The sequence below is a fragment of the Hippopotamus amphibius genome, chromosome 9 (genome assembly GCF_030028045.1).
Source record: "Hippopotamus amphibius kiboko isolate mHipAmp2 chromosome 9, mHipAmp2.hap2, whole genome shotgun sequence".
Classification (NCBI taxonomy): Eukaryota; Metazoa; Chordata; class Mammalia; order Artiodactyla; family Hippopotamidae; genus Hippopotamus; species Hippopotamus amphibius.
In genome coordinates this window covers 67,047,535-67,075,064 of record NC_080194.1, presented here as the reverse complement: position 1 = coordinate 67,075,064, position 27,530 = coordinate 67,047,535, and the positions used below count along the sequence as shown (strand labels likewise).

Below are 27,530 nucleotides of genomic sequence, written 5' to 3'. Positions count from 1 at the left end.
ATCCTAGGGGATGTTTCGAAGTGCATAAGATCGAGAAGGAGCTACTGGCTCGGGGATGGGTGTGGCTGTTGTGAGAAATCTTTCCTAGAGCTCGGAGAGGGCTTCCCAAAGATCTCCTCCAAATCCCTTATGGAAAAGCCTTTCTCTCTCTCTCTCACACACACACCCCCACCCCCTCTAAATAAAGGCATTTACCTCGCTGTTCAACTCCAGAAAGCCACACACACACACACACCCTCTAAATAAAGGCATTTTCCTCGCTGTTCAACTCCAGAAAGCCACACACACACACACACACACACACACACACAACACACCCCTTCTAAATAAAGGCATTTTCCTCGCTGTTCAACTCCAGAAAGCCAGCCTAGGTGTTTTTGTTTGTGGAAGTGGGAAGCAGCGCGCTGGAGCCGACTGTAGGGGTTCTTCCCGAGGTTCCGGGAGAACCTGGCGCCTCCCTCCGGGCCTCAGTTACCGGAAGGACAGTCGGCCGCGACAGCTGGACCCGCCCAGGCTCTCGGGAGCACCTGCGTCGCGAGCGGAGACTAGCGAGCAGCGGCAGGCCAAAAGCCTTAGCTAGGCTCGGCCCCCACTCCCCGCGGCTGCCCGGCAGGCGGAAGGGATGATGATTGACGGAGCGGCGCCGCCGCTAGGGAGTAGCAGAGGGAGGGTCGAAGAGGGGACGGCTGAGCTCTCCCCTTAAACTGGTTGGGTTGGGCCTCGGGAACAGCCTCCCCCAGGCCTATAGGCTTCCCTGAATGGGTTGTTATGGTAACAAATGACCGAACAGTCCCTTATGAATCGACCAATGAGTGGGGCTGTCTTTTCCACCCCACTTCTGAGCTGTAGGTGTTGCGAAAGCCCGGGTAGGAGCCCGAGAAGAAGGCGGTTGCCCAGACTTTCAGCGCAAGGGCCGGGGGCGGGGTTTGTGACGTCACAGGGCAAGCCAATCACGCCTGGCTTTATCAACGGCCCCGCCCTTTTACCGCACATTTCCCCTCCCCTAGCTCATTTCGCACGACGCAGCGGTTGGGAACACAGACATTTTCCGAGCAGGAGTCGCCGCTGCCGCCGCCATTTTGTGTCTGTGGAGAAAGAAGCTTCTGTGGCGGCTGAAAGTAGACGGAGATCACCCGTGAGACGGCGGCGTTTCATACCCGAGGTTCCCCCCGTGTCGTCCCCCAACCCCCCTCCGCGGTCAGCATGTGGTGAAGCCGGAGCCGCGAGAGACCCGGGGAGAGGAAGAGGAGTCGGAAGGGAGGCGGGGTATCGAGAGCGGCTTCAGCTTCAGCTGCGGCGGACCTCGGAGGGGGGCCGCGGCGCAATGTCAGAGCAGACGCCGGCCGAGGCCGGTACTGCGGGGGCCCGGGAGGACGCCTGTCGGGATTATCAGTCATCACTCGAAGACCTGACCTTCAATAGCAAACCGCACATCAATATGCTGACCATTCTAGCCGAGGAGAACCTGCCCTTCGCCAAGGAGATCGTCTCTCTCATCGAGGCCCAAACCGCCAAGGTTTTTATACACCCCGCAGCCTCCTATTCTTCTAATACTCCCTGATTTTAGTGTCAGCCTCATCCCAGGTCTCGCTTCCATCCGAAGGGGGACGGTGTTCCTCCTCTCCAACCCTCCCCCTCCAACTCAGGCTCGGTCTTTGGCCCAGGCTTCGAGCGTGGGCCTCTCTCGGGGGGAGGGAGTGGGGAGGATGAAGGGTGGAGTCCTACTTCCGCTTACCGGCTCCCTATTTAGGCCACCGCATCGTGTATCCCGACACACACGTTTTGAATAGAGCCCTTTGGGGAGGGGGAGACTTAAAGGCAGTTTGTGGTGTGGGGAAGTAAGAGTTAAAACCCTATGAACCCTCTGGGAAGGTGGGGAGTGGTTCTTCCCGCGTTCCCCCCCCCGCCCACCCCGAGCCCTTTTGGGTAATTGTGCTCTGTGGGTTGGAAGGAGGTGAAGGGGGACCTGGGAGCGAGCTTTTGGGGGGTGGGAATAGGGCATTGGCCCCGAGTGGAGCAGCCGCCTGTTAGGAGCCCAACATGGCGCCTGAAAAGCACATGATTCGAAAGGGAAGAGAGGAGAATCCATTCCCTGCCAGCCAGGCAGCTGCTCACACCCGTCAGCCCCGTTTTGGGGTGGGGGCGGCTAGGTACAACTTGTATTCTCCTATCGGAGGGTCTCATTTGCCCCCAAATAGGGGAGATTGGGGTTGAGGGTGGGGTTGGAGGGGGTGGGGAGGAGATCTTATCCAACCTGTAGGTGGAGAACTGGCCCACTGGGTAACAAGTACTTGTAGTTTTTTTTTGAAAAGTTCAGTCCCTCCTCCTCTTCCTTTTCTCTTTTTCTCCTCCCTTCCTTCCCTGAGAGTGAAGACGTGCTTTGCTTCACCCCTTGACAGCAGTGGTCCTCTGCCACCCTATATTTCCCTGTAGTCCTCCTCTTCCGTGGATTCATGTGGGAGCGATTTGTCATTCAAGTAAAGTTACTGTTAAACTTAGTTATCGTAATGAGTTTTAATAGCTTCCCAGTACTACGTTTTAAGTTATTTTTGAAGCTTGTACTTATGGCTTAGTTTTTTTCTAGTTGTTAGTGATTGAAATGATCAGGATGAGCCTCCTTTTAGCAGAGTGAACCCCTTTTAAAAGGCCACTTTAACAACAACCACCAATATATTGTTTAGAGGCGGTTTCTGTCTAGTGTAAAACTGAGTGGTCTGACTTTAATAAATGGTTTTGAAATGTGTGACTGGTATTATAAAATTTGTGAATAAAACATATAAAATATGTATTTGTCTTTTTTATTTACCTTTGTAAGGTGTAGAATTTGTTTCCAAGACTTATTTTTATCTACGTGGTTGTGTGTTTTAAACAAAAGTCTTTAAGTGACTTGGGTTCATTCTTCTTTAGGTTCCATCCACTCTTTTGGGTAAATCTGTTCACAAGATACACGATTTCAGGTGGTCCTTTCATACCTTAAAGAGGACAAAAAGTAAGGGTTTTTTGTTTTTAAGGCCAAAGTTTGTCATGCTCAGTGTGACAGCTAAAATACAAGTCCTTATTCACCTTTTCCTGTGACTGTGTGAAACAGCTATTGTTTTTTTTCAAGTATGAGATTTTAAAAGGAAGCATTCCTCATACTCAACATCCTTTTTATTGATACCACAAACATGTTGGACATGAAAACTTAGTTTTTGCCTTGTCGAAGGCTTAACATTAAATGCCTTTAAAAAAAAATTGTACTTGCCGTTTTTTTTTTTAAAAAAAAAAACATTTAAAAAATCCTGCCTAGTATTTTTGGGGTTACTAATATTCCACAGAGCCTAATATTTAGCAGCTCAGGTTGTCACTCAAAGAACCATTTCCTTGCTGGTTTTTAATGGATCCAGAAGACCTTCGAGAAGTGAAAACTAAATGCTGAGTATAGTGACCACATTAAAATTTGTATTTGTGTATGGCTACACAGAGTGGTGAAAATAGATGAACTATTTGCTGATGAAAGACAGCTGAAATTTTTTTGGCACACATTTCCTGGTTATTTTTGTAAAGCCAGATTGAGGAAAAGATGTAACAGTCACTGTGGGGAAATATCTTAATCGGGTTTCCGGGTGAGGGTGAGGGGAGGGATGTTCTGTCATTTGGTAGCAAACTGGCTTGGTTTTGTGTTTCTGGAGGTGAATGTTTGTGTCCTTATCCTCTAGCGTTTCAGCATTACTAAACTTAAGGATTCACACTTTGACTCCTCCCATGAGGCAGTAGTAGCGAAAAAATATTACATATAAGGATCCACTTGTACAATAAACAGCCTACTGAACAGATTTTGGTTTTAAAGAGAGCCTGTTTATCTTCATAAGTACAACAGTGACTAAAATGGTATAAAACATGACATGGTAAGATAAAGACACAGCAATGAAACAGTTGACATGTTGGTACTTAATACTTTACCCACATGCAATGGCCTTGTGAAACCCTTTTGTTAGTAGTGTAAAAGAAAACTTTCATACCAAGTTATTCAAAGGTTTCCTTAGTAAACTTTGGTTGTTATCAGAAGCAAGAGCACTTCCACACACTTGTATGGGCAATTGGTTTTGTGAAATAATGGTGGCATTTTGTACTGCAGAACTGTGAGCTTACCCTGGCTACAGGTAGCTGTGGGTAAGTTGTTCAGGGTCAAGGTTCCTCTACACATGGGAAGGGTAAATGGGGATGATTTTGTTTTTGTTTTTAAATCGTGGGTGCTCCTGTGGAGTGGGAGTTAACAGTTTATGTGGTGTGTGTCTTAATGCTCCACAACAAGTCTGTGAACCTGCTGATGCTTTCTGGAAACTTGCTGTGCCTTCTTAAAAGCCAGTGATGGGTAGGCATTACAGTTGAGCTGGGACAACAGTGCTTTGCTTTGGAAAGGGCCACCTGTGTCGGCAGCATCACACTGGCCCTGCACAAATTTAGAACCCCTGGTTTGTGCGTGTAAGAGGAAAAATAATTCGACGGAGAGTCCATGCTGTGAAGAAAATCTTCAGGACAAATCCTGGTTTCCAGAGTCAAGTTCAACCTGACATACATGACTCAGCGGCTGCTCCATCCAGTTTTTCTTGTTATCAGTAACTTGCACTTTCCTGCATGTTCGTGTGCAAGTTTAAAAGTGTTTTTTGCCATTAACTTCATCTGTGAAGTGTACTTAATTTCTTTTGTTCACTGGATTATAGAGAAATAATCCTAATGATTTTACAGGTAACAAAAGGTTCATAGACTTTAACATATAAACTATTCCTATGGAAATTAGGGTTTCTGCCAGAAATTTGAAAACTTTGTTTCATTGAGTCTAGGTACATCATCATAAGTTAATTTGGGTCACAAAGCTTACACTTGGATTACAGAAAATATCCTCCCTCTTTGTTTGTCACTTAAAACACAGTGTTTTTTTTTTTTTAACTATGCAAACCTGGAATTTCATTGCGTGTTAAACAAGGGTACTAGAGACTTTTTTCTATCCGATGATTCTGAGCTTATTTTGTATGCTCAACTAAAGATCATTGTAAGAGGTGAGAACTTGAACACTTAAATTTCATAAAGGTTAATATTTATGCGAAAGTATTTAATATCAACAAAATGGAGGTCTGTATTATAGGTTAAAAGCTCACTTTTAAAAGTAATTCTTTGTTGGCAATTCCTTATACTAAACTTTTCAGTTTCTTTTTATTTAGGCTCCCTCCTCAGAGAAGCTTCCTGTTATGTACCTTATGGATTCTATCGTGAAAAATGTTGGAAGAGAGTATCTCACTGCCTTTACTAAAAATCTAGTTGCAACATTTATTTGTGTGTTTGAAAAGGTATATATACATTTAAAAACATTTAAATTTTTAAAAAATGTTCCTGATTAAATAAATACTTGCCTATGTGTTGGGTTTTCTTGGGTGGTGAGATGTTTTATTCTTTTGGGCATTTAACATGCTAAAGTTAGTGTTTTGTATTTGAAGTAGATTCTAGGTGTTTTACATTATCCATTCAAAAATAGATGTGTTTGCTTTAAAAATTTTTTTTTTTTTGATTGATTTTGTTCGTTTGAAGATCTGTTTCATCACTAGAATATGGGCAAAAATCTGAAGCTATCAAGAGTACTTCAGATTTCATTGTTTAGATTTCTGGTGTTAGGATGTTGACTATTTGTATCTAAAAAAAAAGAAAAAGCATAATCCTAGTGAGTGTCAACCTGTGATTGATGCCTGAAAGTTGTGAGTTTTTTGTTTTTGTTTTTTTCCTGAAAATGTTTCCTCTTGTTAATTTGTTCAAGTACATTTTATGTGAATGTTCTAGGTATGTGTGAATGGTGGATCAGTGAATTGCTTTAGGTTATTTTGGAAATACCCGGCCCGCCCCGCCTCCCTCCCCCCCCCTCCAACTCCGGCCCCTGTTAGTGTTTAGAAAGGCTTGTTAGTTTCTATACCTAGAAACTGTAAATTCCTTCGGTAACATTGTATCTGGTAGTTTGGTTAATACAGTATTATGTGGAGGAAGACAAAGCCTTTGCTGAGGTAATTCTCGTTCCTGTCAGGCTTCATCTTTCACACTGAGAAAAGGGGCATTTATAAGATATTTGGGTTTAAAGATTGTTTTCTAACAAAAAGTTGGTGATTCTTATATTTTAGTAGATGCACCTGTTGTGTCTTGAGAAATCTTAACAGTTGTCAGACTTGGAGAATTAGGATTATTTTGAAAGAACTATTCACTGTCAGATTTTACTTGTTTGTTAGAACAGAAAATGTGTAGTTGCTACTTGAGTAATTTTTTTCCCTTTAAGTTCTTAGAGAAAAGAAATACTGCTAAGTAAGTACATGCAGAAAAAGCTTGGAAAGTACTTCAGATTGTATTATGGAACTTGTTAATAGTGTATGGTAGAACATTGCTAAATACTGCTTACCTGAGACTAATGAGAAGCCAACTTTGCATTAATAGAAATTGGGGGGCTAAACCAATTTCTTGGTTTCAGTTTCAGTATGTTCAAATTCATATGGGTGTTTGGTAGAATACCTTTACTGACTATAACTGGGCCTTAACATTGAAGGTGATGAAAATGACCTTTTAGTAAATATTACCTAAAGCCTTGAGTATAGTTAAGGCTTTATTATTCTAAAGTTAATCTAACTCAGTTTTCCCAAGTGCTAGGTTTCTCTGATGGCTAATTTAGAAAGTATTAATTGTTGTTACTGTGCCCATCACAAGCATGAGCAGATAAGTTATATGAAACTGAAGCTCATCAGTGGGTATGATTTTGTGAATTTCAATTATTCAGATGCCTTCCATACCACAAATAGCTTGTTCATAGGTACCAGCCATATTATATTGCAGGAGATCAGATAGTTTTTTCTTACTTTAACTTTGTACTGAATGTAAATATATTAAAAAATTTGTCAGCAGATAAACTGTTTTCTAGTTTTATGTTTTTGTTCAGAGTAAAAGCAACATTAGGAGTACTGTGTCAAGCCCTAATATTTGGAAACCTTTTGTACTTCTAAAAATTCAGACTTGTCTAGTTGTTTGTTTTAATGAAGGCTAGGTAATTTTTCTAATTTTTTGACAGAAATTTACTAGCTTTACATCTGCAAACAAATATGCTTTTAATAAATTACTACCATTGTATATATTTACGAATGAGTAGTATGTGTGCTATATGTGAAGTAGAACAGAGATTTATGTAGTATTATACTTAATATATGAAACATCCTATAGTAACTTAACAAGCCATAGAATTGTTCTGTTGTTCTAGGTGGATGAAAATACTAGAAAAAGTTTATTTAAATTACGTTCCACATGGGATGAAATATTCCCTTTGAAGAAACTTTATGCCCTGGATGTCAGAGTCAATTCGTTAGATCCTGCTTGGCCTATTAAACCTCTGCCCCCCAATGTGAATACATCTAGCATCCATGTGAATCCTAAATTTTTAAATAAATCGGTAAGTTTTAACATGAATGGTATATAACTAATATTTTTAACTGTCAAATTTTGACTTCTCTAAAATTTCTTGTCAGAAAAAATATCAAGAATACCCTGTGCTGAATCAGTTTAATTCAACAGCAACAACAACAAAATTTCCCCCCTTCAGGTTCACAGTGCATTTAAAATAAATGTTCTCCTTGGTTAGGTTTTACATACTATATTTCTTTTGGTTTTTAAGTTCCTGAAAATTTTCTGTGTGCTTTTAAGCATGATTGGCCGTTTGAAGTTATGGATAGTGCTTATTAAGAGAGAAGCTGATAATTTTTAGTCCCCCCTTAGCTGCTTCCTTTTTAGCTGTGATTCTTTTTTTTTTTTTTTTTAACAAATTATTTTTTCTTATAGCCTGAAGAGCCTTCAACCCCTGGTGGCACAGTGGTCAGTTCCCCTAGCATCTCCACTCCTCCAATTGTTCCGGATATACAAAAGAATCTTACCCAAGAACAACTAATAAGGCAGCAGTTACTGGCAAAACAAAAGCAGTTGTTAGAACTTCAGCAGAAAAAGCTGGAGCTTGAGCTAGAGCAAGCTAAGGCACAACTGGTAAGTAGAGGAGATTTGGCATTTTGAGTATTTTTAAACCTGTTTACTGATAAATATGGAATTATTTTATATTTGAATTGTATTAACGTTACTTTTGTTAATAGTGTATTTTTTCTGCTTTTATTTATTTTGCAAATCATGGTATATTTATTAGACCAAATTTGTATATCTTTATTGTAAAACTCATTTGAATATAAACTGCACTATTTTCTTTCAAATACTTTTTTTTGGATTGCTGTCTTATAAGATAGCACCTTAGTTTTGTTAAAAATTATATCATGGACTTACTATCGGTCCCAAGATAGTAGGTGTGTTGTGGCAAATGTTTTTGTCTAGTCTTTAATATTTTATGAGATTATGTTTCATGAGCAGAAATCCTTAGCAGGTTCCTTAGAAGGCTACAGAAAAAAAAGCAGTCACAAATTAAGGAGGCCAGGAAGATTATGTATTTCTGTGTATGAATAATCTTACATTGTTATTTTACTTAGCACCTTAACCTTATTTGGAGTACAGGAAGGCAGAATTTTATAAGTACATTATCAGTGCCACTTTGAGAGGAACTAAATTTTATGACTCAGAATTTAGCTGGAATGACTGACACTTGTGCAGCTGGAATGCAGTGATGTATTTAGTAGTTTCTTAGTACCAGTCTGGCTCAGAATTCTGAATAATTAGGAAGAAGGAGGATTTTTTCTTTTCTTTTCATTCTACTTAGAAGCTCTAAAACCCCAAAGTAGTGGACTAGTAAGAAATAACAGGCCACATAAATATTGTATATGACCCCTCTCCTCTTGTTTTAGTCTCCACTTAAGTGCTAGAAGTATACACTATGAATACAGCGTTGAATAAAGCATTATATTCCTTAGTTTTCGGTTTCTTGACAAATAATCTGAATGTTTTACAGTTGTAATGTGAACATTTATTTTATATTTCAGGCAGTTTCTCTTAGTGTTCAGCAGGAGACATCCAACCTAGGTCCTGGATCTGCACCATCCAAATTACATGTTTCACAAATTCCCCCTATGGCAGTTAAAGCTCCCCATCAGGTTCCTGTGCAATCTGAGAAAAGTCGTCCAGGTCCATCCTTACAAATTCAAGATATTAAAGGAACTAACCGGGATCCCCGTCTTAATAGGATGAGTCAACATTCTTCTCATGGAAAAGATCAAAGTCACAGGAAAGAATTCCTAATGAACACATTGAACCAATCTGATATTAAGACAAGTAAAACTGTACCCTCTGAAAAACTAAATTCATCCAAGCAAGAAAAAAGTAAATCAGGTGAAAAAGTTACCAAGAAAGAACTTGACCAATTAGATTCTAAATCCAAATCTAAATCTAAATCACCATCGCCTTTGAAAAACAAATTATCCCACACAAAAGACTTGAAAAATCAAGAATCTGAAAGTGGAAGGGTATCTGATATGAGCAAGAGAGATCCAAGATTAAAAAAACATCTTCAGGATAAGACTGATAGCAAAGATGATGATATAAAAGAGAAGAGGAAAACTGTGGAAAAAAAGGATAAAGATGAGCACTTGAAATCATCTGAACACAGACTGGTAGGAAGTAGAAATAAAATCATAAATGGCATTGTACAAAAACAGGATACAATAACAGAAGAATCAGAAAAACAGGGGACAAAACCAGGCAGATCAAGTACTAGAAAGCGATCAAGATCACGATCACCCAAGTCTCGATCACCGATTATACACTCTCCCAAGAGAAGAGATAGGCGTTCACCCAAGCGAAGGCAGAGGAGTATGTCTCCAACCTCAACACCCAAAGCTGGGAAGATTCGCCAGTCAGGAGTTAAGCAGTCACATATGGAAGAGTTCACACCAACTTCCAGGGAAGAAAGAAATGCGAAGAGAAGCACTAAACAGGATGTTCGAGATCCAAGGAGAATAAAAAAGACTGAAGAGGAACGACCACCAGAAGCTGCAAATCAACATTCTACCAAGTCAGGCACTGAACCAAAGGAGAACGTAGAAAATTGGCCAAGTTCCAAGTCTACCAAAAGATGGAAATCTGGTTGGGAAGAAAATAAAAGGTAGGATGTTAACATTTTTGATCAAGTAGAGTAATGTGTACATTTAAAAATACGGTGTTAACTTAAAAATTGGATGTTTATCGGGTGCTATAATTAGTACTTTTTTTCTCATTTAATTCTTAAAACCTTGTGGGTTAAGTACCATTATTATTGCAATTTTACAGATAAGGAAACTGAAGTTTAGAAAGGTTAACTAATCTACCTAAGGTGGTACATCCAGGACATACAAGAATCAGAATTCATATCTGATTTTCCTGACTTCAAATGTCGTGCTCTTAATCATTTCATTAACTTTTGTGGTTACATATATTCATTTTAACCAGATCCTATTAAGGATCTTCAAATATGAGTATTTAAAAATTTTTGGTGAAGTAACATATTGCTTTTATGGTTTCAGTTTACAACAGGGTGATGAACATAGTAAAGCTCCTCATCTAAGGCATAGGGAGAGCTGGTCAAGCACTAAAGGAATCTTGTCACCTCGAGCTCCAAAGCAGCAGCTTCGATTAAGTGTAGATGCCAATCTTCAGATTCCTAAAGAGTTAACTCTTGCAAGCAAGAGAGAATTACTTCAAAAGGTAGCTACTACGCTCCCATGTAGTCATTATTCTCCTTTTGTCTATAAGATTTTTTGTAAGTACTTTTTATATTTAAAATATTTGATTTCCTTTATCATTTATGCAGACGAGTGAACGTTTAGCCTCTGGTGAAATTACACAGGATGAGTTCCTTGTTGTTGTGCATCAAATTCGACAGCTATTTCAGTATCAAGAAGGTAAACATAGATGCAATGTACGGGATAGTCCTACAGAAGAAAATAAAGGTGGATTAAAAAAGAAACCTCTCTTAACTGATGCTGAATTAACCTACTATGAACATAAAGCAAAACTGAAAAGGACACAGGTTCAGCATTCATTTCCAAGACTTGATCTCTTAGATCCTGATATTTTTGACTACCCTTTGACTGATGCCTTGTTGTCTGGAATAGAATGTGAGCCATCCAAAAGTAAACATGCAAGTAGGAATAGTGGAGCACAGTTTGACAGAAAAGAACAATTTAGTGAAAGAGCAAGACGTCTTTCTCCTATATCTGGGAGTCGTACTTATGCTGAGAATCTTTCACCCCATGAGGGCCGGAGAAGACATGACGAACAAGTCTCTGCTAAAGGTAGAAAAAGTTAAATCAGATTATGCCTATTGAATCACACAGCAGTGAAGGGAAAATGAACAAGCTAAGTGGGGATGGATTTTTGTGACTGTTCAGACTATTTTGTTGTTGTTTTGTTTTGTTTCAGTTTTTTCCCTCAAAGGGAAGGGAAGGGAGCTAATATTTATAAAGCCAACTGTGTGTTAGGTACTTTACTAAGTTCTTTATATATGCAATCTGATTTAATCCTCACAACAACCCAATGAAATAAATATTATCCCCATTTTACAGATAGGAAACAAGACCAGAGAGGTTAAATAACTTGCTCTCAAAGTCAAATAACTAGTAAATTGACCAAATGGGGATTTTTTACCCAGGTGTGTCTGACTCTAGAGGGCATTCTCTTACTTGCTGCTTGTTGCTGTCTTTTCCTTCCCCTCTAATAAAGTGAGATAGTTTTTGGAGATATGGATGTTTTTGAATGAAAATTTACAAGCATATAGGATTTTAAGAGAATTTGATGTAAATGATCAGGTTCAAGGAAAATAAATTTTTTTTCTTTTTAAAAGGTGTACGAGAAGAGCAGAGATCACCATTCAATGACCGTTTTCCACTTAAGCGACCTAGATATGAAGATTCAGATAAACCATTTGTAGATAGCCCAGCATCAAGATTTGCTGGCCTTGATACAAATCAGCGACTTACGGCTTTAGCTGAAGATAGACCATTATATGATGGACCTAGTAGGCCATCAGCAAGAGATGGCCCAGCCAAGATGATTTTTGAAGGACCTAATAAATTAAGCCCTAGAATTGATGGACCTCCTACACCAGGTTCTCTTCGATTTGATGGGTCACCAGGACAGATGGGGGGAGGTGGCCCTTTGAGATTTGAAGGACCACAAGGCCAGTTAGGAGGTGGGTGTCCTCTGAGATTTGAAGGTCCTCCAGGACCAGTAGGGACACCTCTGCGGTTTGAGGGGCCGATTGGTCAAGCAGGAGGAGGAGGTTTTCGATTTGAAGGTTCCCCTGGTCTGAGGTTTGAGGGATCTGCAGGTGGTTTGCGATTTGAAGGACCAGGGGGCCAGCCTGTGGGTGGTCTCAGGTTTGAGGGACATCGGGGTCAACCTGTGGGTGGTCTGAGGTATGAGGGACCTCATGGTCAGCCTGTGGGTGGACTTAGATTTGATAATCCCCGAGGTCAGCCTGTAGGTGGACTTAGATTTGAGGGAGGTCATGGTCCATCAGGGGCTGCAATTAGGTTTGATGGACCTCATGGTCAGCCATCAGGTGGGATCAGATTTGAAGGCCCATTGTTACAGCAGGGAGTTGGAATGAGGTTTGAGGGCCCCCATGGTCAGTCAGTAGCTGGTATGAGGTTTGAAGGACAACATAATCAGCTTGGTGGGAACCTTAGGTTTGAGGGTCCACATGGTCAGCCAGGTGTTGGGATCAGGTTTGAAGGACCTTTAGTCCAGCAAGGAGGTGGAATGAGGTTTGAGGGTCCTTCTGTACCAGGAGGTGGCCTGAGAATCGAAGGACCTCTGGGTCAGGGTGGTCCAAGATTTGAAGGTTGTCATGCTTTAAGGTTTGATGGGCAGCCAGGTCAGCCATCACTCTTGCCAAGATTTGATGGATTACATGGTCAGCCAGGTCCTAGATTTGAAAGAACTGGTCAGCCAGGCCCACAGAGATTTGATGGACCACCTGGACAACAGGTTCAACCAAGATTTGATGGTGTACCTCAAAGATTTGATGGTCCACAACACCAGCAAGCATCAAGGTTTGATATTCCTCTTGGTCTTCAGGGCACACGATTTGACAATCATCCTTCACAAAGGCTTGAATCGGTGTCTTTCAATCAGACTGGCCCATATAATGATCCACCTGGCAATGCTTTTAATGCTCCATCCCAAGGACTACAGTTCCAAAGACATGAACAAATATTTGATTCACCACAAGGACCAAATTTTAATGGACCACATGGCCCTGGAAACCAGAGTTTCTCGAATCCACTTAACAGAGCTTCTGGACACTATTTTGATGAGAAGAATCTTCAGAGTTCTCAATTTGGAAACTTTGGAAATTTACCTGCTCCAATAACAGTAGGAAATATTCAGGCATCTCAACAAGTAAGTCTGTTACAGTTATTTTAAAATTATATTGCATGCAGATATTAACCATTTTTAATGTTTCTAGTGTTTGAGGAAGGTTTTCAGGATACAGTTTATTCTAAAGGCTGGAAAGGATTTTTAAACATTTAATTTTTTTTAGTATTATTTTTTTGGAATGTTTTTAATGTACTTCAAAACCCCACCTGTTAGGAAAGTGGGATGAGAGTCTTCTGGGGTTGAAATTTGCAATTTAAATCCCAAATTGATCTTAGTTCTTCCAGGATCTAGAGACCCCTCTCAATCTCAGTCTCCTGCTCCCCACCAAAAATGTTGTTTTCTAAAAAAATTATTTATTTTTTATTAATTGATTTATTTAGTTTGGCTGCTTTGGGTTTTCGTTGAGATGTGAGGGCTTATCATCATGGCAGCTTCTCTTGTTGCAGAGCACAGGCTCTAGGCACATGGGTTTCAGTAGTTGCAGCACACACTGGCTCAGTAGTTGTGGCTTGTGGGCTCTCGTAGTTGTTGTGCAGGGGCTTAGTTGCTCCTCGGCATGTGGATCTTCCCGGACCAGGGCTCCAACCTGTGTACACTGCATTGGCAGGCAGATTCTTAACCACTGTGCCACCAGGGAAGTCCTTGTTTTATTTTTTTTCATAGACTTTATTTTTTAAAGTAGTTTTAGGCTCACAGCAAAATTGAGCTGTGAGGTACAGGGATTTACCATATACCCTTTGCCTTCACATATGCATAGCTTCCCCATTATGGTTTTTTGGTTTGTGGGATTTTGGGGGTTTTTTTGTTGTTGTTTGGCTTTGCTTTTTTTTTGGCTTCAAAAGTATTAAAGTATGATAAAATTGTGTGTGTTTCATAGACCTCTGCTATGTTGTACAACTGTTGAGCCTTGATAAGCTTTAAAGTAACCATAGAGCTGATTTTATAGACTGTTCTTTGATTAAGAACTTCCTTAGCCTAAGTTAAACAAAAAAGAAAATCAGATTGCCCATGCTTTTACAGTCTGTAATTCTTTTTTTTCCTCTGTTCCTACTTTTCACCACATTTCTGTCATTGCAGTCAAATACAGTTGTTTGATGTTAACTTGTTCTGCATATTGAAATAGTGTTAAAGCAATATGCTTATAATTTATGATTAATTCCTTTGATATTAATGACTATTTTTGCTTGCCTGCTGAAATACTCCTGGGCTAAATTTACTTTTTTCCAGGTACTGAGGCTTTCTTACTAGGTCAAATTTATTTTACACTAGTAACATTACATGGAAGAACGTGTAAAACAAGAAAGATTTTTAAAGTGTGTTATAAGGATTATTGATGGAAAGCAGCCTCTGTGCATATCCAGTAGTTTGAGAAAACAATTGGCCTCCTTAGTTAGATTTACTCTATTGTATGTTCTTAAAAGAAATGATACTGTAATTGACAACATACTCTAGAATGGGACTTGACTTAGTCTTGTTCCTACATTATGCAGAATTGATGGGGTTTTTATTATGTTTACATACCACTGAAGGGTCACACAGGATACAGAACAAGGCTTATAAATGGACATTTGTTTACATAGTAACAATATGTAGAAGTCCTACCTCACTCTTGACTACAAATATAATAATTGTATGCCTGTACAGTACTTGTTTGGTGGCTGTTTTATTTTTTAACATTCCCTTAAAATCTTGTACAGTCTACTTTGTAACTCAGTTTGCTGCTAACAGAATGATCATAAAGGAGTTCAGATTGCTAATTAAAGCAGGCTTCTGACATCTGTGTAAAGGGGTCAGGTCAGAAATTCTGGCCTAAGCTTTGCTGTTTACTGGTCATTATGTTTGTGTATAGGTCACATCTCTGGATGTCAGTTTTCTATTTGTAAAATAAGGGAAAGCACCAGCAAGGTAAAGTGGTTTGTGTAAGGTCACACAGCTAGTTATTGGCTATGTTATGTTTGCATGGTATCTTAAACTTTTCAAAGAACCTTCACATCCATTATCAGTTTCTTATAATTCTGTTGAAAATATAAGGGAAGATATTATTGTTCCTTTTTATAGAAAGCCTAGAAGTGAAGTGACATAGGTTACACTTGTAAATCTTTATTATTATAAAAAACAGGCCTTATGATATGTGTGAATATATTAATGTGATTTGAATGTTAAAGTTTTACTTAAAATGTGGAAAAGATGTTCTTAAAACCAAGGTTTCTCTTAAAGGTTCTGACTGGTGTTGCTCAGCCAGTAGCATTTGGCCAAGGACAACAATTTTTGCCAGTTCATCCACAAAATCCTGGAGCATTTGTTCAGAATCCTTCAGGTATGTACTTTCTGAACTTTGTGTTTTTCAAAAAACTATTGTTTGATTGAATAGCTACTTTGTCAGTTTTAGAAAATGACAGTTTTGAGAGGGCATATGCAATTTAGAGAAATTTAATCTGACTGGAATGTTTTGTTTCCTTTTTGAGTTTGTTTACATTGTTGATATATATTCACACTAATCCCCTTTACAACTAGAGATGGTTAGCCAGGACTTCTGGACCACACAAAAGAGGGAAGGAGACCTGTTAGGTGGACACTAGAGGATGGCGTAGGAATGTGACATTTGTGTTGAAGTAAAATGAAATCCATGACAAACCTCAGAAATCTCAGTTATTTGATATTTTTAATTTTTGTTTTGTGTGTATTTGATGATCCAGTAAACATTAAATGAATACTGGGGACATCATCTTATAAGTTGATTCATTTATATGTCTTCATGTGCACTCAAGTAATAGTTGTATACAACATGTTAAAAGGATTTCCTGGCCAGATGCCCACGATAAGCATCTATGGGGTGAGGCATAACAATATTGTTATGGATACAATAACAGTAGTAGATACGAGGGCTTTAAAAATAAGTTCTAGGGAATTCCCTGGCGGTCCAGGGGTTAGAACTCCATGCTTTCACTGCTGAGGGTCTGGGTTCAATCCCTGGTTGAGGAGCTACGATCCTGCAAGCTGTGCAGTGCAGGCAAACAAACGTTTTAGTTTTTGTTTTTGTTTTTGTTTTGTTTTTTTTTTCCGTTTTTTTTTCGTTTTAGTTTTAATATGTGAAAAATGGGAAGTATATTAATTAAAATTACTGCAAAGTCAATGTATTGAGAGCTAACTCAACCAAATTGTAGTGGTACTTGCTTTATTTCTGAATCATTAAAACAACCATCTTCAGAAACATGCTCTAATGTGGCTCTATTAAGTTTACAAATTTAGAGAGTTTTCCAAAAGTTTTAAAATAACTAGGGCAGTCCTAGCCAAGCTCTAGTTTATGCATTAATTATTAAACTGTATCATCACAAGAAAATCAGTTTGAAAATATTTTTTTAATTGCTAGATTGACAATTAGGATTAGTATTTTTCTTATTTTTTGTGTTCACTATAATGGAAAGGGAAGGAAAGTATTGAATACTTGGGGTCTAAAGTCAGACGACCAGGGTTGGAATCTCTACTCTGCTACTTTACAGGTAGGTGGAGTATAAGCAAATATCCTCTCTGGGGTTCAGTTTTTTCCTCTATAGATAGGATATGGTAAAAGTCAGGATTTGCCTGGGAATTTTTTTTTCTTTCTGAAAAATCAAATGAGATATAGTATATGCAAAAGTACATTGTAACTTGTAAAGTGCTATATATTAGTATATTTTCCCTTAGGACTCAGTTTTTCTTGTTGAGTAGAGGATTTGTTGTACTGGAGTTGGTAGCATGAGATAGTGTGCAACAACTTTAAATTTTGCTTTTTTTGTATGAGATAATATACAAACCTGCAAATTTTCTTTTGCTTTTACAACCTTGGGGGTGCTTATGTATACAGGGCATAGCAATGTCACAGAGGAAATCACATTTTATTTCCAGGGTTGGAGGTTATTGAATGAGATATTAGTTTCTTCAAGTTTTACTTAGAGATATGAAAAGTATTCAGTGTTCAATATTCGGCTTCTCTCAAGGTTTTTTCTCAAAATTTAAAGTAAAAACACTCTTTTCCTAGTAGTAAATATACTCATTCTTTTATTCATCAAAACAAATATTGATCATTTGCTATATTCTGGCATTGTGCTAGGATGACTATTTTTTTATTTTATTTTTATTTATTTATTTATTTTTTAGATTTATTTATTTTTATTTATGTATTGGCTGTGTTGGGTCTTTGTTGCTGTGTGCAGGCTTTCTCTAGTTGCGACGAGAGGGGGCTACTCTTCGTTGTGGTGCGCAGTCTCCTCATTGTGGTGGCTTCTTTTGTTGCAGAGCATGGGCTCTAGGCATGCAGGCTTCAGTAGTTGTGGCACATGGGCTCAATAGTTGTGGGTCACAGGCTCTAGAGCACAGGCTCAATAGTTGTGGCGCACGGGCTTAGTTGCTCCGCGGCATGTGGGATCTTCCCGGAGCAGGGCTCGAACCCATGTAACCCTGCATTGGCAGGCGGATTCTTAACCACTGCACCACCTAGGAATTCCCTAGGATGACTTTAATAAGGTTTATGCTTCATACCAAAGTATGAAATTCCAAATCTGTTCTAAGAATCACCTCTTATTCCTGTTCCTAAATGCATAGAAAATCAAATAAAATATGAGAGTATCTAAGCTTTTTTTTTTCCATTTTTTTCCTTTGTGTGGTTTTTTTTAAAGTGTACAAGTTGATTTTTTTTTTCTTATTAATTATATATGGCAATCCCAATCTCCCAATTCATCCCATCCCAACCCCTCCCTGCTCCCCGCCTTGGTGTCCATATGTTTGTTCTCTACATCTGTGTCTGTATTTCTGCCTTGTGTGGGTTTTTTTAAATTATGCAAGTTACAGGTGTACAATATAGTGATTCACAAATTTTAAAGGTTTTGCTCCATTTATAGTTATAAAATATTGACTATATTCCCCATGTTGTATAGTATATCATTGAGTTTATTTTATACCTAATAGTTTATACCTTTTAATCCCTTACTCCTATATTTATATTGCCACTCCCTTCTTCCCTCTTCCTACTGGTAACCACTAGTTTGTTCTTGTTCTCTGTGTGTCTGCTTCTTTTTTGTTATATTCACTAGTTTGTTATATTTTTTTAGATTCCACATATAAGTAATATATGGTATTTGTCTTTGTCTTATTTCACTTGGACTGTTTTTCAGTTTCTTTTTGTTTTGTTTTTTTTTTAAATTTTTTGGCTGCATTGGGTCTTCTTTGCTGTGCGAGGGCTTTCTCTAGTTGTGGCAAGCAAGGGCTACTCTTTGTTGCAGTGCATGGGCTTCTCATTGCGGTGGCTTCTCTTGTTGCAGAGCAGGGGCTCTAGGCACGTAGGCTTCAGTAGTTGCAGTGCATGGGCTCAGTAGTTGTGGCACACGGGCTTAGTTGCTCCGAGTCATGTGGGATCTTCTTGGACCATGGATCGAACCCAAGTCCCCTGCATTGGCAGGCGGATTCTTAACCACTGCAGCAGCAGGGAAATCCTGGGCTGTTTTTCTTTAAACAAATTGTATATGCTGCCAGACACCTCAGTGCTTTACAAATATTAATTCATTTACTCCTCATAACAACCTTAGGTAGCAACAATTATTATTATCCTTTTACAGGTAAAGAAAACTGAGGCACAAATAAGCAATTTGATCATGTCACACAACTAGAAAGTGGAATTTCTAGTTTGAATCTCAGGAGTCTGTTTCCATAGTTCATGTTCTGCCTTTTTTTTTTCCCCCTCATAGTTCATGCTCTTGATCACTAAATTTGGCTACTGGAAGACATGCAGTTAAGCTAGTTATGATTCTTAGACGTAAATAGCTAATTCTAATGAAATGTAAATGTTAAACTATTGTGTGAAATGGCTGTTGTAATTGACTGTTGAGGTTGATTTATTCATTCATGTAGTCAGACATTTCATTTCACAGACATGAATTAGCCTAATGTGTACAAGGCACTGTGCTAAGTGTAAAGAGTATGCAGTGGTTAAGGGCAGAGATTATGTATTGTATTGCAGATGCAAATTGAATTTCTGCTATTAAGAAGAATTTTTAGTGGTTCAGAACTTTTTTCTAGAGGTGTGGTAAATAAGATGCATAGTAGTGACATACAAATAGATTAAAATACTGTTTTTATTGTTGAGTTAAAGAATTGTAATTTTTAGATTAGTGCTTAGGAAAATATGGAATTGGATTGATTCCTCACCAATGAGCTTAAGGAGAAGATTGTTATCCTTGTCTCATTTATTCAAATTATTGAAGTGTTAGTAAGCCTGACTCCTATTCAGCAATAGCCTGAGCTGCTTTGCAAGGGCAGTAATTTAGCAAAGGTCAGAGGGGCAGGTACATTCTGAGCCACATGGCTCATCTTCCTGCATTAGTTCCCCTGGATAGTTATAGGGAGGCGGGGGAGCTGGAGGGCTGGGCAGGAGTACTGTCATTTAGGCTCTGGGTATTTTTTTCCCTGGAAATCTATGCTAAGAGATGGTGGCCTACTTCATCTATACAAAACTACCTTTCCCAACATGGTTAGGCGAAGAATAGAGAATTGGAAGGGTGAAAAGTTGGACCTAGAGGTGTGGTGCTACATTGCATAGATGGGAGCATGAAGCTCTCTGCCCTCTGTATTCTGCTTTTCTTTGGCATGGATTTAATTGGGCAACAGTGGGTAATATTGGCTTTTTAAGATAATACATATGTCCTTATAACATATTACTGGTTTCAGTATTTGTCCTAGAATATATTTTTAAGAGGTCATGATTTGCTGACATAAATGCAAAGTTCATTTTTAGGAGCTTTTGGTAATGACGCTGATCTAAACAAAATTTTATCAGATTTAATGTTGATAGGATATCTTGAAGAAAACTTTAAAAATGCTTAGTATAATTTGCATCTTTAAGTTCTACTTTTATTTTAAGAATGTTATTTTTTTAAAGGTGCTCTTCCTAAGGCATATCCTGATAATCATCTCAGTCAGGTGGATGTAAATGAATTATTTTCAAAACTGCTAAAAACAGGAATTCTCAAATTGTCGCAGACTGATTCAGCTACAACACGTAAGTATGGTTCTGTAATTCATCTACACAAAGCTTTATTAAGTTATAAAGATGTATGATATGATACAATGATGTGTTCAATGATAAAAGTTAATAATTGAATTCTTAGGTATACTTTGTTTTTTGAAAATCAAATTATTTGAAAATCAGATAGTTTCATTATAACTGGTTTATAATGACATTTAAAAAAATTTTCTAACATGGACCTGTTACCTTTATAGTGGGCATTGTTTCAATTAACTAACATTCCTGCAAACATCATGTGCAGACTTTTTTCTAGTTATTCTGTATCATTGTAGCATAAAAAATTACAATATTGATGAATTTCATTAAGATTGACTTTTAAGAGATCAGACCTAATATCACTTATCAAAATAAAGAATTGTATTACGTTCCTTAGCCAGTAAACCTAAGGTCAGGAACACTGAATAGACAGGATGGGGCTCTCCACATGCTTTTAACAGTGTAGTGTTCCCCTGTAAAGAATACATGGAAACTGGTATTGAGATATTTGTTGTGTTTCTTTTCAATTGAAGAAGTAAATGAAGTTGCTACTCAGCCCCCTACTGAGGAGGAGGAAGATCAAAATGAAGATCAAGACGTTCCAGATCTTACCAATTTTACAGTTGAAGAATTGAAACAGTATGTAATCTAATTTTCTTTCTAATTTTCTAAGGTAAAAGGGATGGTGACTTTAATAACAATGGATATTATCACTAGTGTTATTTGTCTTACTCCTCTCACTGTTTTTAAAATTTAGGAAGCCTGTTTTTTCTTTCAAAGTGGTAAAATACATGTAACATAAACTTAAGGGAGCCTGTTTTAAAATATCCTTTTCAAATATGTCTGATGCTTTTCAAATATTTAGGCCAAAAGTCTAGCCCCAAATTTCTATTTTTTTTATTATCTCTGTTTGGTATAGCAAGTATATGGAGTGTAAGTTATTAGGTATTAGTAATCACTCATGTCTTCCTTTTATCTTTTATCTTTATTTTCTCTTAATCATCACTATTTTTTCTGTATTGATATTCTCATGCTTTTGAACTTAAGAAAATGAGGTTTTTGTAGTCTAGTATTTAAAAAATTAAAATTTTTTAATTTTATGGAAAATACAAGTGAATAAAATCAAGAAAATAAAATTACCTACAATTCCTATTTTACTGATAACCATTGTTAACATTTGGTGCATATGTTTTCGTAATTTTGTATTGCCTATATTACTTATATAAAAAACATTTACAGTTGCTTTATGGATCCATTATATTGTTATGAGTACTCTATGAAAAAATAGAACAGCTAATGGGTTTCATCTTTTTTTTTAGTTTTTTTATTGAAGTATAATTTATTTGCAATGTTGTATTAATTTCAGTTTATATGCTTTTTCAGATTCTTTTACCTTATTATAAAATATTGAGTGTAGTCTCCTGTGCTATACGGGTTTCATCCTTTAAAGGCAGTTTTTTTCAAAGTGATACTTTCATATAGTTAGAACTTTATAATGGAAATCTTATAATAAAGGCTTATAGTAAAAAATGACATCCCTTTTTACTAGTACTGCTTTTTACCTGGAGGCACCCATTTCTTAACTCTTTTAACTATGGTTCCTGGCATTTACTTCTTTATTTCTTAAAAGATACATAGTTTTTTGATTTACCCCATTTAGATAATTTCTTGACTTACTTGAAATTGAAGATTTAGCTAGCTCTTTTACTGTCCTCCCAACTCTCCTCCATATAGTTATAAAGGCATTTCTCATTAAATATTTATTCAGTATTAATATTATGACTGGTATACAAAGTACTAGTATACTGTGCTTTGCTTTATTCTACTACTTTAAAAAATTTTTTGGAGTTAATAACTGCCCAGTTTGTTTACTTACTTGTTCTGCATACCTATTTCTTTCCACATATGGAGCCCAGAATTAAAAAAAAACTGATTATTGACTTCAGTTTCCCACTAGTCTTCTACTTTTTCTTTTTAGTTATTTATACTATTATTATTTCATCCGTACCTCTTTCACTATTCTTTAGAACTGCGAAGATCTGGAGAGGTGAGATCTAATTGTTCTGCCATATCCACCTTGATAATTGACATTGATCTAAGAACAAGCCAACTATTGACTTATTTAATTAGCAGATGATCATTCCATTATTAGCTAGAAAGAAATAAGTAACTGGGTCAGACCTGTTGATAAGAAGGTAGACTCCATGTTCCAAAATTAACCAAAGTTAAGGTAAAGACAGTGACACATTACTAGAGAATATTACTGATCTTTAAATATTAACTCTTTCAGCTAGCTCTTGGCTGGAAAATTATTTTGTCACATAGTAATGGATTCACCATTATTAAAATATGGAAAATTGAATACTTATAACTGCCTTTTTTTCTTTAAGGCCATTAAGCCACGTTATCAAAACTAAAAATTATTTCTGTATTTTTCAAAATAGACGTTATGATAGTGTTATAAATCGACTGTACACTGGTATTCAATGTTACTCTTGTGGAATGAGGTTTACAACATCACAGACAGATGTATACGCAGATCACTTGGACTGGCATTATCGACAAAATAGAACTGAAAAAGATGTAAGCAGAAAAGTCACTCATAGACGTTGGTACTACAGTTTAACAGTAAGTAATTCATGTGCCTCTGAACTATCTTTTAGCCTTTAAATTATATCATTCTAAAAGTATATTAGTTTAAATAATTGCAGAGCACTAGCTAGTGAATTTTTTGAATTAAATTTTAACCCTAGAACATGAAAGATTTAATTAAAAAAAATTTTGAAGAGTATGTATTTGCTTTTTGTTGAGATTAGAGTAGAATACAGGTTTCTTCTAGTTGTAAAATTCTAAGGTTCTGTGGGTTTTTTATTTTAGGTAAAAAATTATACATGAAATTTATCTTATTTACATTAGTAGTTGTAACTCTAGAGTTAAATATTAACATTAAGATCTTAATTGTTCATTGGTTGCTTTATGTTGTCTATTAATTATGGGGTTCAAAGAGATGGAATAATTTTAAATAATATTGCAGCATATTGTAGAAGAAAGTATCCTTATGTTTAAATGGCATTATATTGAAGGTATCCAGTAAGAGTCTAAAAAGAAATGAATATACTCTTTTTAAATTAACTCTTTTTAAGGACTGGATAGAATTTGAGGAAATAGCTGATCTGGAAGAACGTGCAAAGAGCCAGTTTTTTGAAAAGGTGCACGAAGAAGTCGTGCTCAAAACTCAGGAGGCTGCTAAAGAAAAGGAGTTCCAAAGTGTACCTGCTGGACCAGCAGGAGCAGTTGAGGTAAAAGAAAAATGTTAAATTTTCTACCTCTGGTCATGCCTTTCACTTCTTTTAAGTACATAATCATAAACATATAAATTTATTTACATCATTCTTTTAATGCTTTTGAGATTTCTTGTAAGCTTTATTACTCTTCAGTGTTATTTTTGTGATCTGGCTTTGGGTTTTATAACCACTGTAGTTATTACATATTTTTTTGTGACGAAGAGCAGTGAAATGTTAACTATTTTTTGCATAGAAGAATGCAAAATCCTTAGATCTTACTTTGTATTATATATTTGAACATTATTTAAATTTTCAGAAAATTCCTTTCTCCACTTAATGAAATGTTTATGTATTTTTACTTTAACGGGATTAAATGTGTTCTATTATATAAACTTCATTTTTATATGATTCTATTTCAGAGTTGTGAAATTTGTCAAGAACAATTTGAACAGTACTGGGATGAAGAAGAGGAGGAATGGCATTTAAAAAATGCTATTAGAGTAGATGGAAAGGTAATTTTCAGCTCTTTACTTTATGACGTACTTTATGAGGAAGTGTTAAGATTTTTTTTTTTTTTTTTTTGTAGGGGTGGCTCACTACTTTGAAAGTGAAGTGTTAATTGTTTTTTTAATAAAAGTGGTATTTCTAAGGTATTGGACTTTAAAGAGTCAGAGTGTTTGAGTTGGAGGGCATTTTAGCAGTCATCTGGTCCTGAACTCATTTTATAAAAGAGGTTTTGTAACTAGTTAATGATAAATCCAGGACTAGGTCTTCTAAGTCTAGTTAGTCTTCTTTCTGCCCAATCACACTATTTTGATTCTGAATTTATATTTCATCATCAAAACTGTTTCTATCTTAACATACCATGTTATCTACTTAAATATATAAAGGACGTTTTAAGAGAAATCAGGATGAAAATTTTGTTTTTATCCGTTTTCGTGACCAAATGATTTTCATCACTTTTCCAAAGATAGTTTATCGTCTGGTTTAAATTTAAAAAGAAAATCATATCAGAATAGTCCATTAGAAATGAATTTGCATGTGAATACTTACTTTTTTGTTTTTGCTTCAGATTTATCATCCATCATGTTATGAAGATTATCAAAATGTAAGTTCTTTTTGGTTACTGTTTATTCTCCTTTACATTGATAAATATTATTTTCAGTTATTTTTGCATCAGAGCACCATTGTTATTTTAATCTTGATGTGTTGAGCTGTCTTAGTTTTGATGTAGCATTTAGGTTATTCACTAAATATCGATTTGAGATTGGTAGGGTCTGATTGAAATTTTGAGATTATAAATCTGGGATGAATCATTTCCTTGCATTGTCCATTTGAATCTTCATGATGTCGTCTGCTAGAACTCTAGGCCTAGAGAAATGAGAAGGTTCATGATGGGAATAATTTTCTAAAAGTTATGGGTACCATTTACTCCTTACTCCACTGAGCCATGTAATATAGGAAAAAATTTTAAATTATACATGAAATACGAAAAAACCATCAGTCTGTTGATCTTGGAAATTCAAATTTTCATATTTGTAGAGTGACCGTTTTTTTTAAACCAAACAGTGGAACATAGTAACTTTCAAAGAGTATTTGTTTCACATGTCCAACAGGCAGTTCGGGAAGATATACTTAGGGCATCAAAAGACTAGACTTCGTAGAATGTTTTGATGGTTTTGGGGGATTTAAAAAAAAATCCTCAGGGTATTTGAAATTAGGAGCCCCAAATCGCAGGATGTATGTAGGGGGTTATATTGAAATTAAAATGTAGAAACATGTCTAATCATTTAATCAACTTTTTTGGCCTTATATTGGTTACTGCTTTTCTTACCTTAGCTCATTGCTGAGCACATATGAAATGCTCAATATACATTTTATTAATTGGCTGCCTTTAATGGCATGTTTTGTGGGAAAGCAGGACTTTCAGTTGCATTTGGTATATGTATGTTTCTTTGCATATATAAGGGTCTTATAAAATTAAATGTCATTTAATGTGGTATTTGTGAACTTTAATCAGTACTTAAAGGGCTTTTTCATTTTGTAGACATCTTCATTTGATTGTACACCATCTCCTAGCAAGACACCAGTTGAAAATCCCTTGAACATTATGTTGAACATTGTCAAAAACGAATTGCAGGAACCCTGTGAAAGTCCCAAAGTTAAGGAAGAACGAATTGATACTCCACCAGCTTGTACAGAGGAAAGCATAGCAACAGCCACTGAAATTAAAACAGAAAATGATACAGTCGAGTCAGTTTAAATAAAATGAGAAAGGTATGTTTTTCTTTTTTAAAAGAAAAAAAAAAAGCTGCTGTTGAATCTAGAAGGTAAAGAATTTTTTATGTATATATAGACATATCTATATAAATTGTCTAGCTGAGGCAGGGCCTTCAGCTATCATTTGGTTAATAAATACATTTTAGTATTTGCATTTCCTACTGCCTGCACAGTTTCAGGTGCTTGTCGTGTGAAAGTTCTGTAGATGTGTGCAAATTTAACAAAATGAAATTGTATGTGTAAAAATGTACGATTTTCACTTGTGAAACTGTAAATTATAAATAAAAAATATTTTTGCTATCCATGGAGTGTAATATTTATGCACACCATCAAATAAAGACAGTGTTTCTGTACTTTTTATTGGGTGAAGATGGAATTAAACAGCAACCTCAACATAAGATTTTTTTCTAGCAGCTTCCCATGATTAAAGAAGCAAAGTCTGAGTTAGTTTTATCTTCAAAAGGGGGTTGTGAGAGAGCACTGCAGGACTTTTCTCAAATTGAAAAGCCAGATTTGAAAAAAATTTTTTAATGAAATAGGACACATTTGCATATATATATCTATATATATCTCTCCAACTATAGAGAACCATCCAGATGTCCATTTTTGAAAAGTATCTAATGAAGCAACTTTTATTCTTGAACTTGGGACACTGATGCCATCAAACAATTAACAAATATATTTAAGTACTAAAGGTGATTTTTTTTTAATGACATTTTTCAAATTTGTCAAATGACTTAATGCAGATGAACATATTTCTATTTTAAGTTACAGGGGAGGGAATCTGTAAGAATGTTAATTTGAAACATGGTTAACCTTTTTTCCTTTGTTGGTTTTGACTGAATTAGATGGATGCCATGAGATGTTAATATTCATACATGTAATAAATAGAATGATGAAGAAACTCCAGTTTTGTATCTCTTTATTTCTTGAGTGCCTTTAGAAAGTGACTTCTTTTTTCTATGTCTTTCATCACTCTGTTCTTTAAAACATGAATGAGGCACCTGCTATGAGCCAGGCACTCTGAGATGCAAGATTAATCTTTTCTGCCATCTGTTGGAGGAGATAGGCATATAAAACAATGAAAGCCAGTGTGTTGAGCACTTACCATATGGTAGGCATTGGCAAACTCGTTACATATATTTCCTCAGATACTTACAACTAATTCTAAATGGTAGGTGGTATCCCGTTTACAGATGAAATTGAATCATTCACTTATAAAATTGTAGAACAAGAATGTGAACCTGGCTTTGCTTCACTTCATTCCATAGTATTTCTGCAATTTACAAAAATAACCTAAGATAATAGGCACACCAAATTACCTGGAGGTTGGTTAAGGAAGACTTTATAGAGGTGGTGGTATTTGAGTCTTGGAGGATAAATTGAAGTGGAGTCCACATTGGTATGAAGCAAGGGTATCTATAAAGAACAAGCAGCAAATGTGAAGGCTTGAGAACACTTCATGTGTTTTTATATGGTTAAAACCGAGTAATGTTGAACAGTCTTCTTGGTCATGCTAAGGAGTTTGTAATACACTGATGACCACAGGTGCCACTAGAAATTTTAAACAGAGGTGATATCCTATCTGC

The 27,530-nt window shown here is 36.8% G+C and overlaps 1 protein-coding gene across 2 annotated transcripts; it reads left to right on the top strand.

Moving 5' to 3' along the window:
• Window positions 1-682: 682 nt before the first annotated feature.
• On the top strand, window positions 683-26,986 carry PCF11 (PCF11 cleavage and polyadenylation factor subunit). 2 transcript variants are annotated; one of them, XM_057748704.1, is made up of 16 exons: window positions 683-1,516; window positions 5,202-5,327; window positions 7,262-7,450; window positions 7,837-8,034; window positions 8,970-10,087; window positions 10,485-10,665; window positions 10,772-10,862; window positions 11,804-13,365; window positions 15,562-15,661; window positions 20,255-20,374; window positions 20,911-21,016; window positions 22,822-23,005; window positions 23,521-23,676; window positions 24,081-24,173; window positions 24,734-24,769; window positions 25,709-26,986. In XM_057748704.1, the coding sequence occupies exons 1-16, from the start codon at window positions 779-781 to the stop codon at window positions 25,922-25,924; spliced, it is 5,214 nt and encodes a 1,737-aa protein (XP_057604687.1). In that variant the 5' UTR covers window positions 683-778; the 3' UTR covers window positions 25,925-26,986. The 2 variants fall into 2 exon arrangements, with proteins under 2 accessions (XP_057604687.1, XP_057604686.1); XM_057748703.1 differs by having other exon boundaries at window positions 10,772-11,255; window positions 25,709-26,985.
• The last annotated feature ends 544 nt before the right edge of the window (window positions 26,987-27,530 follow it).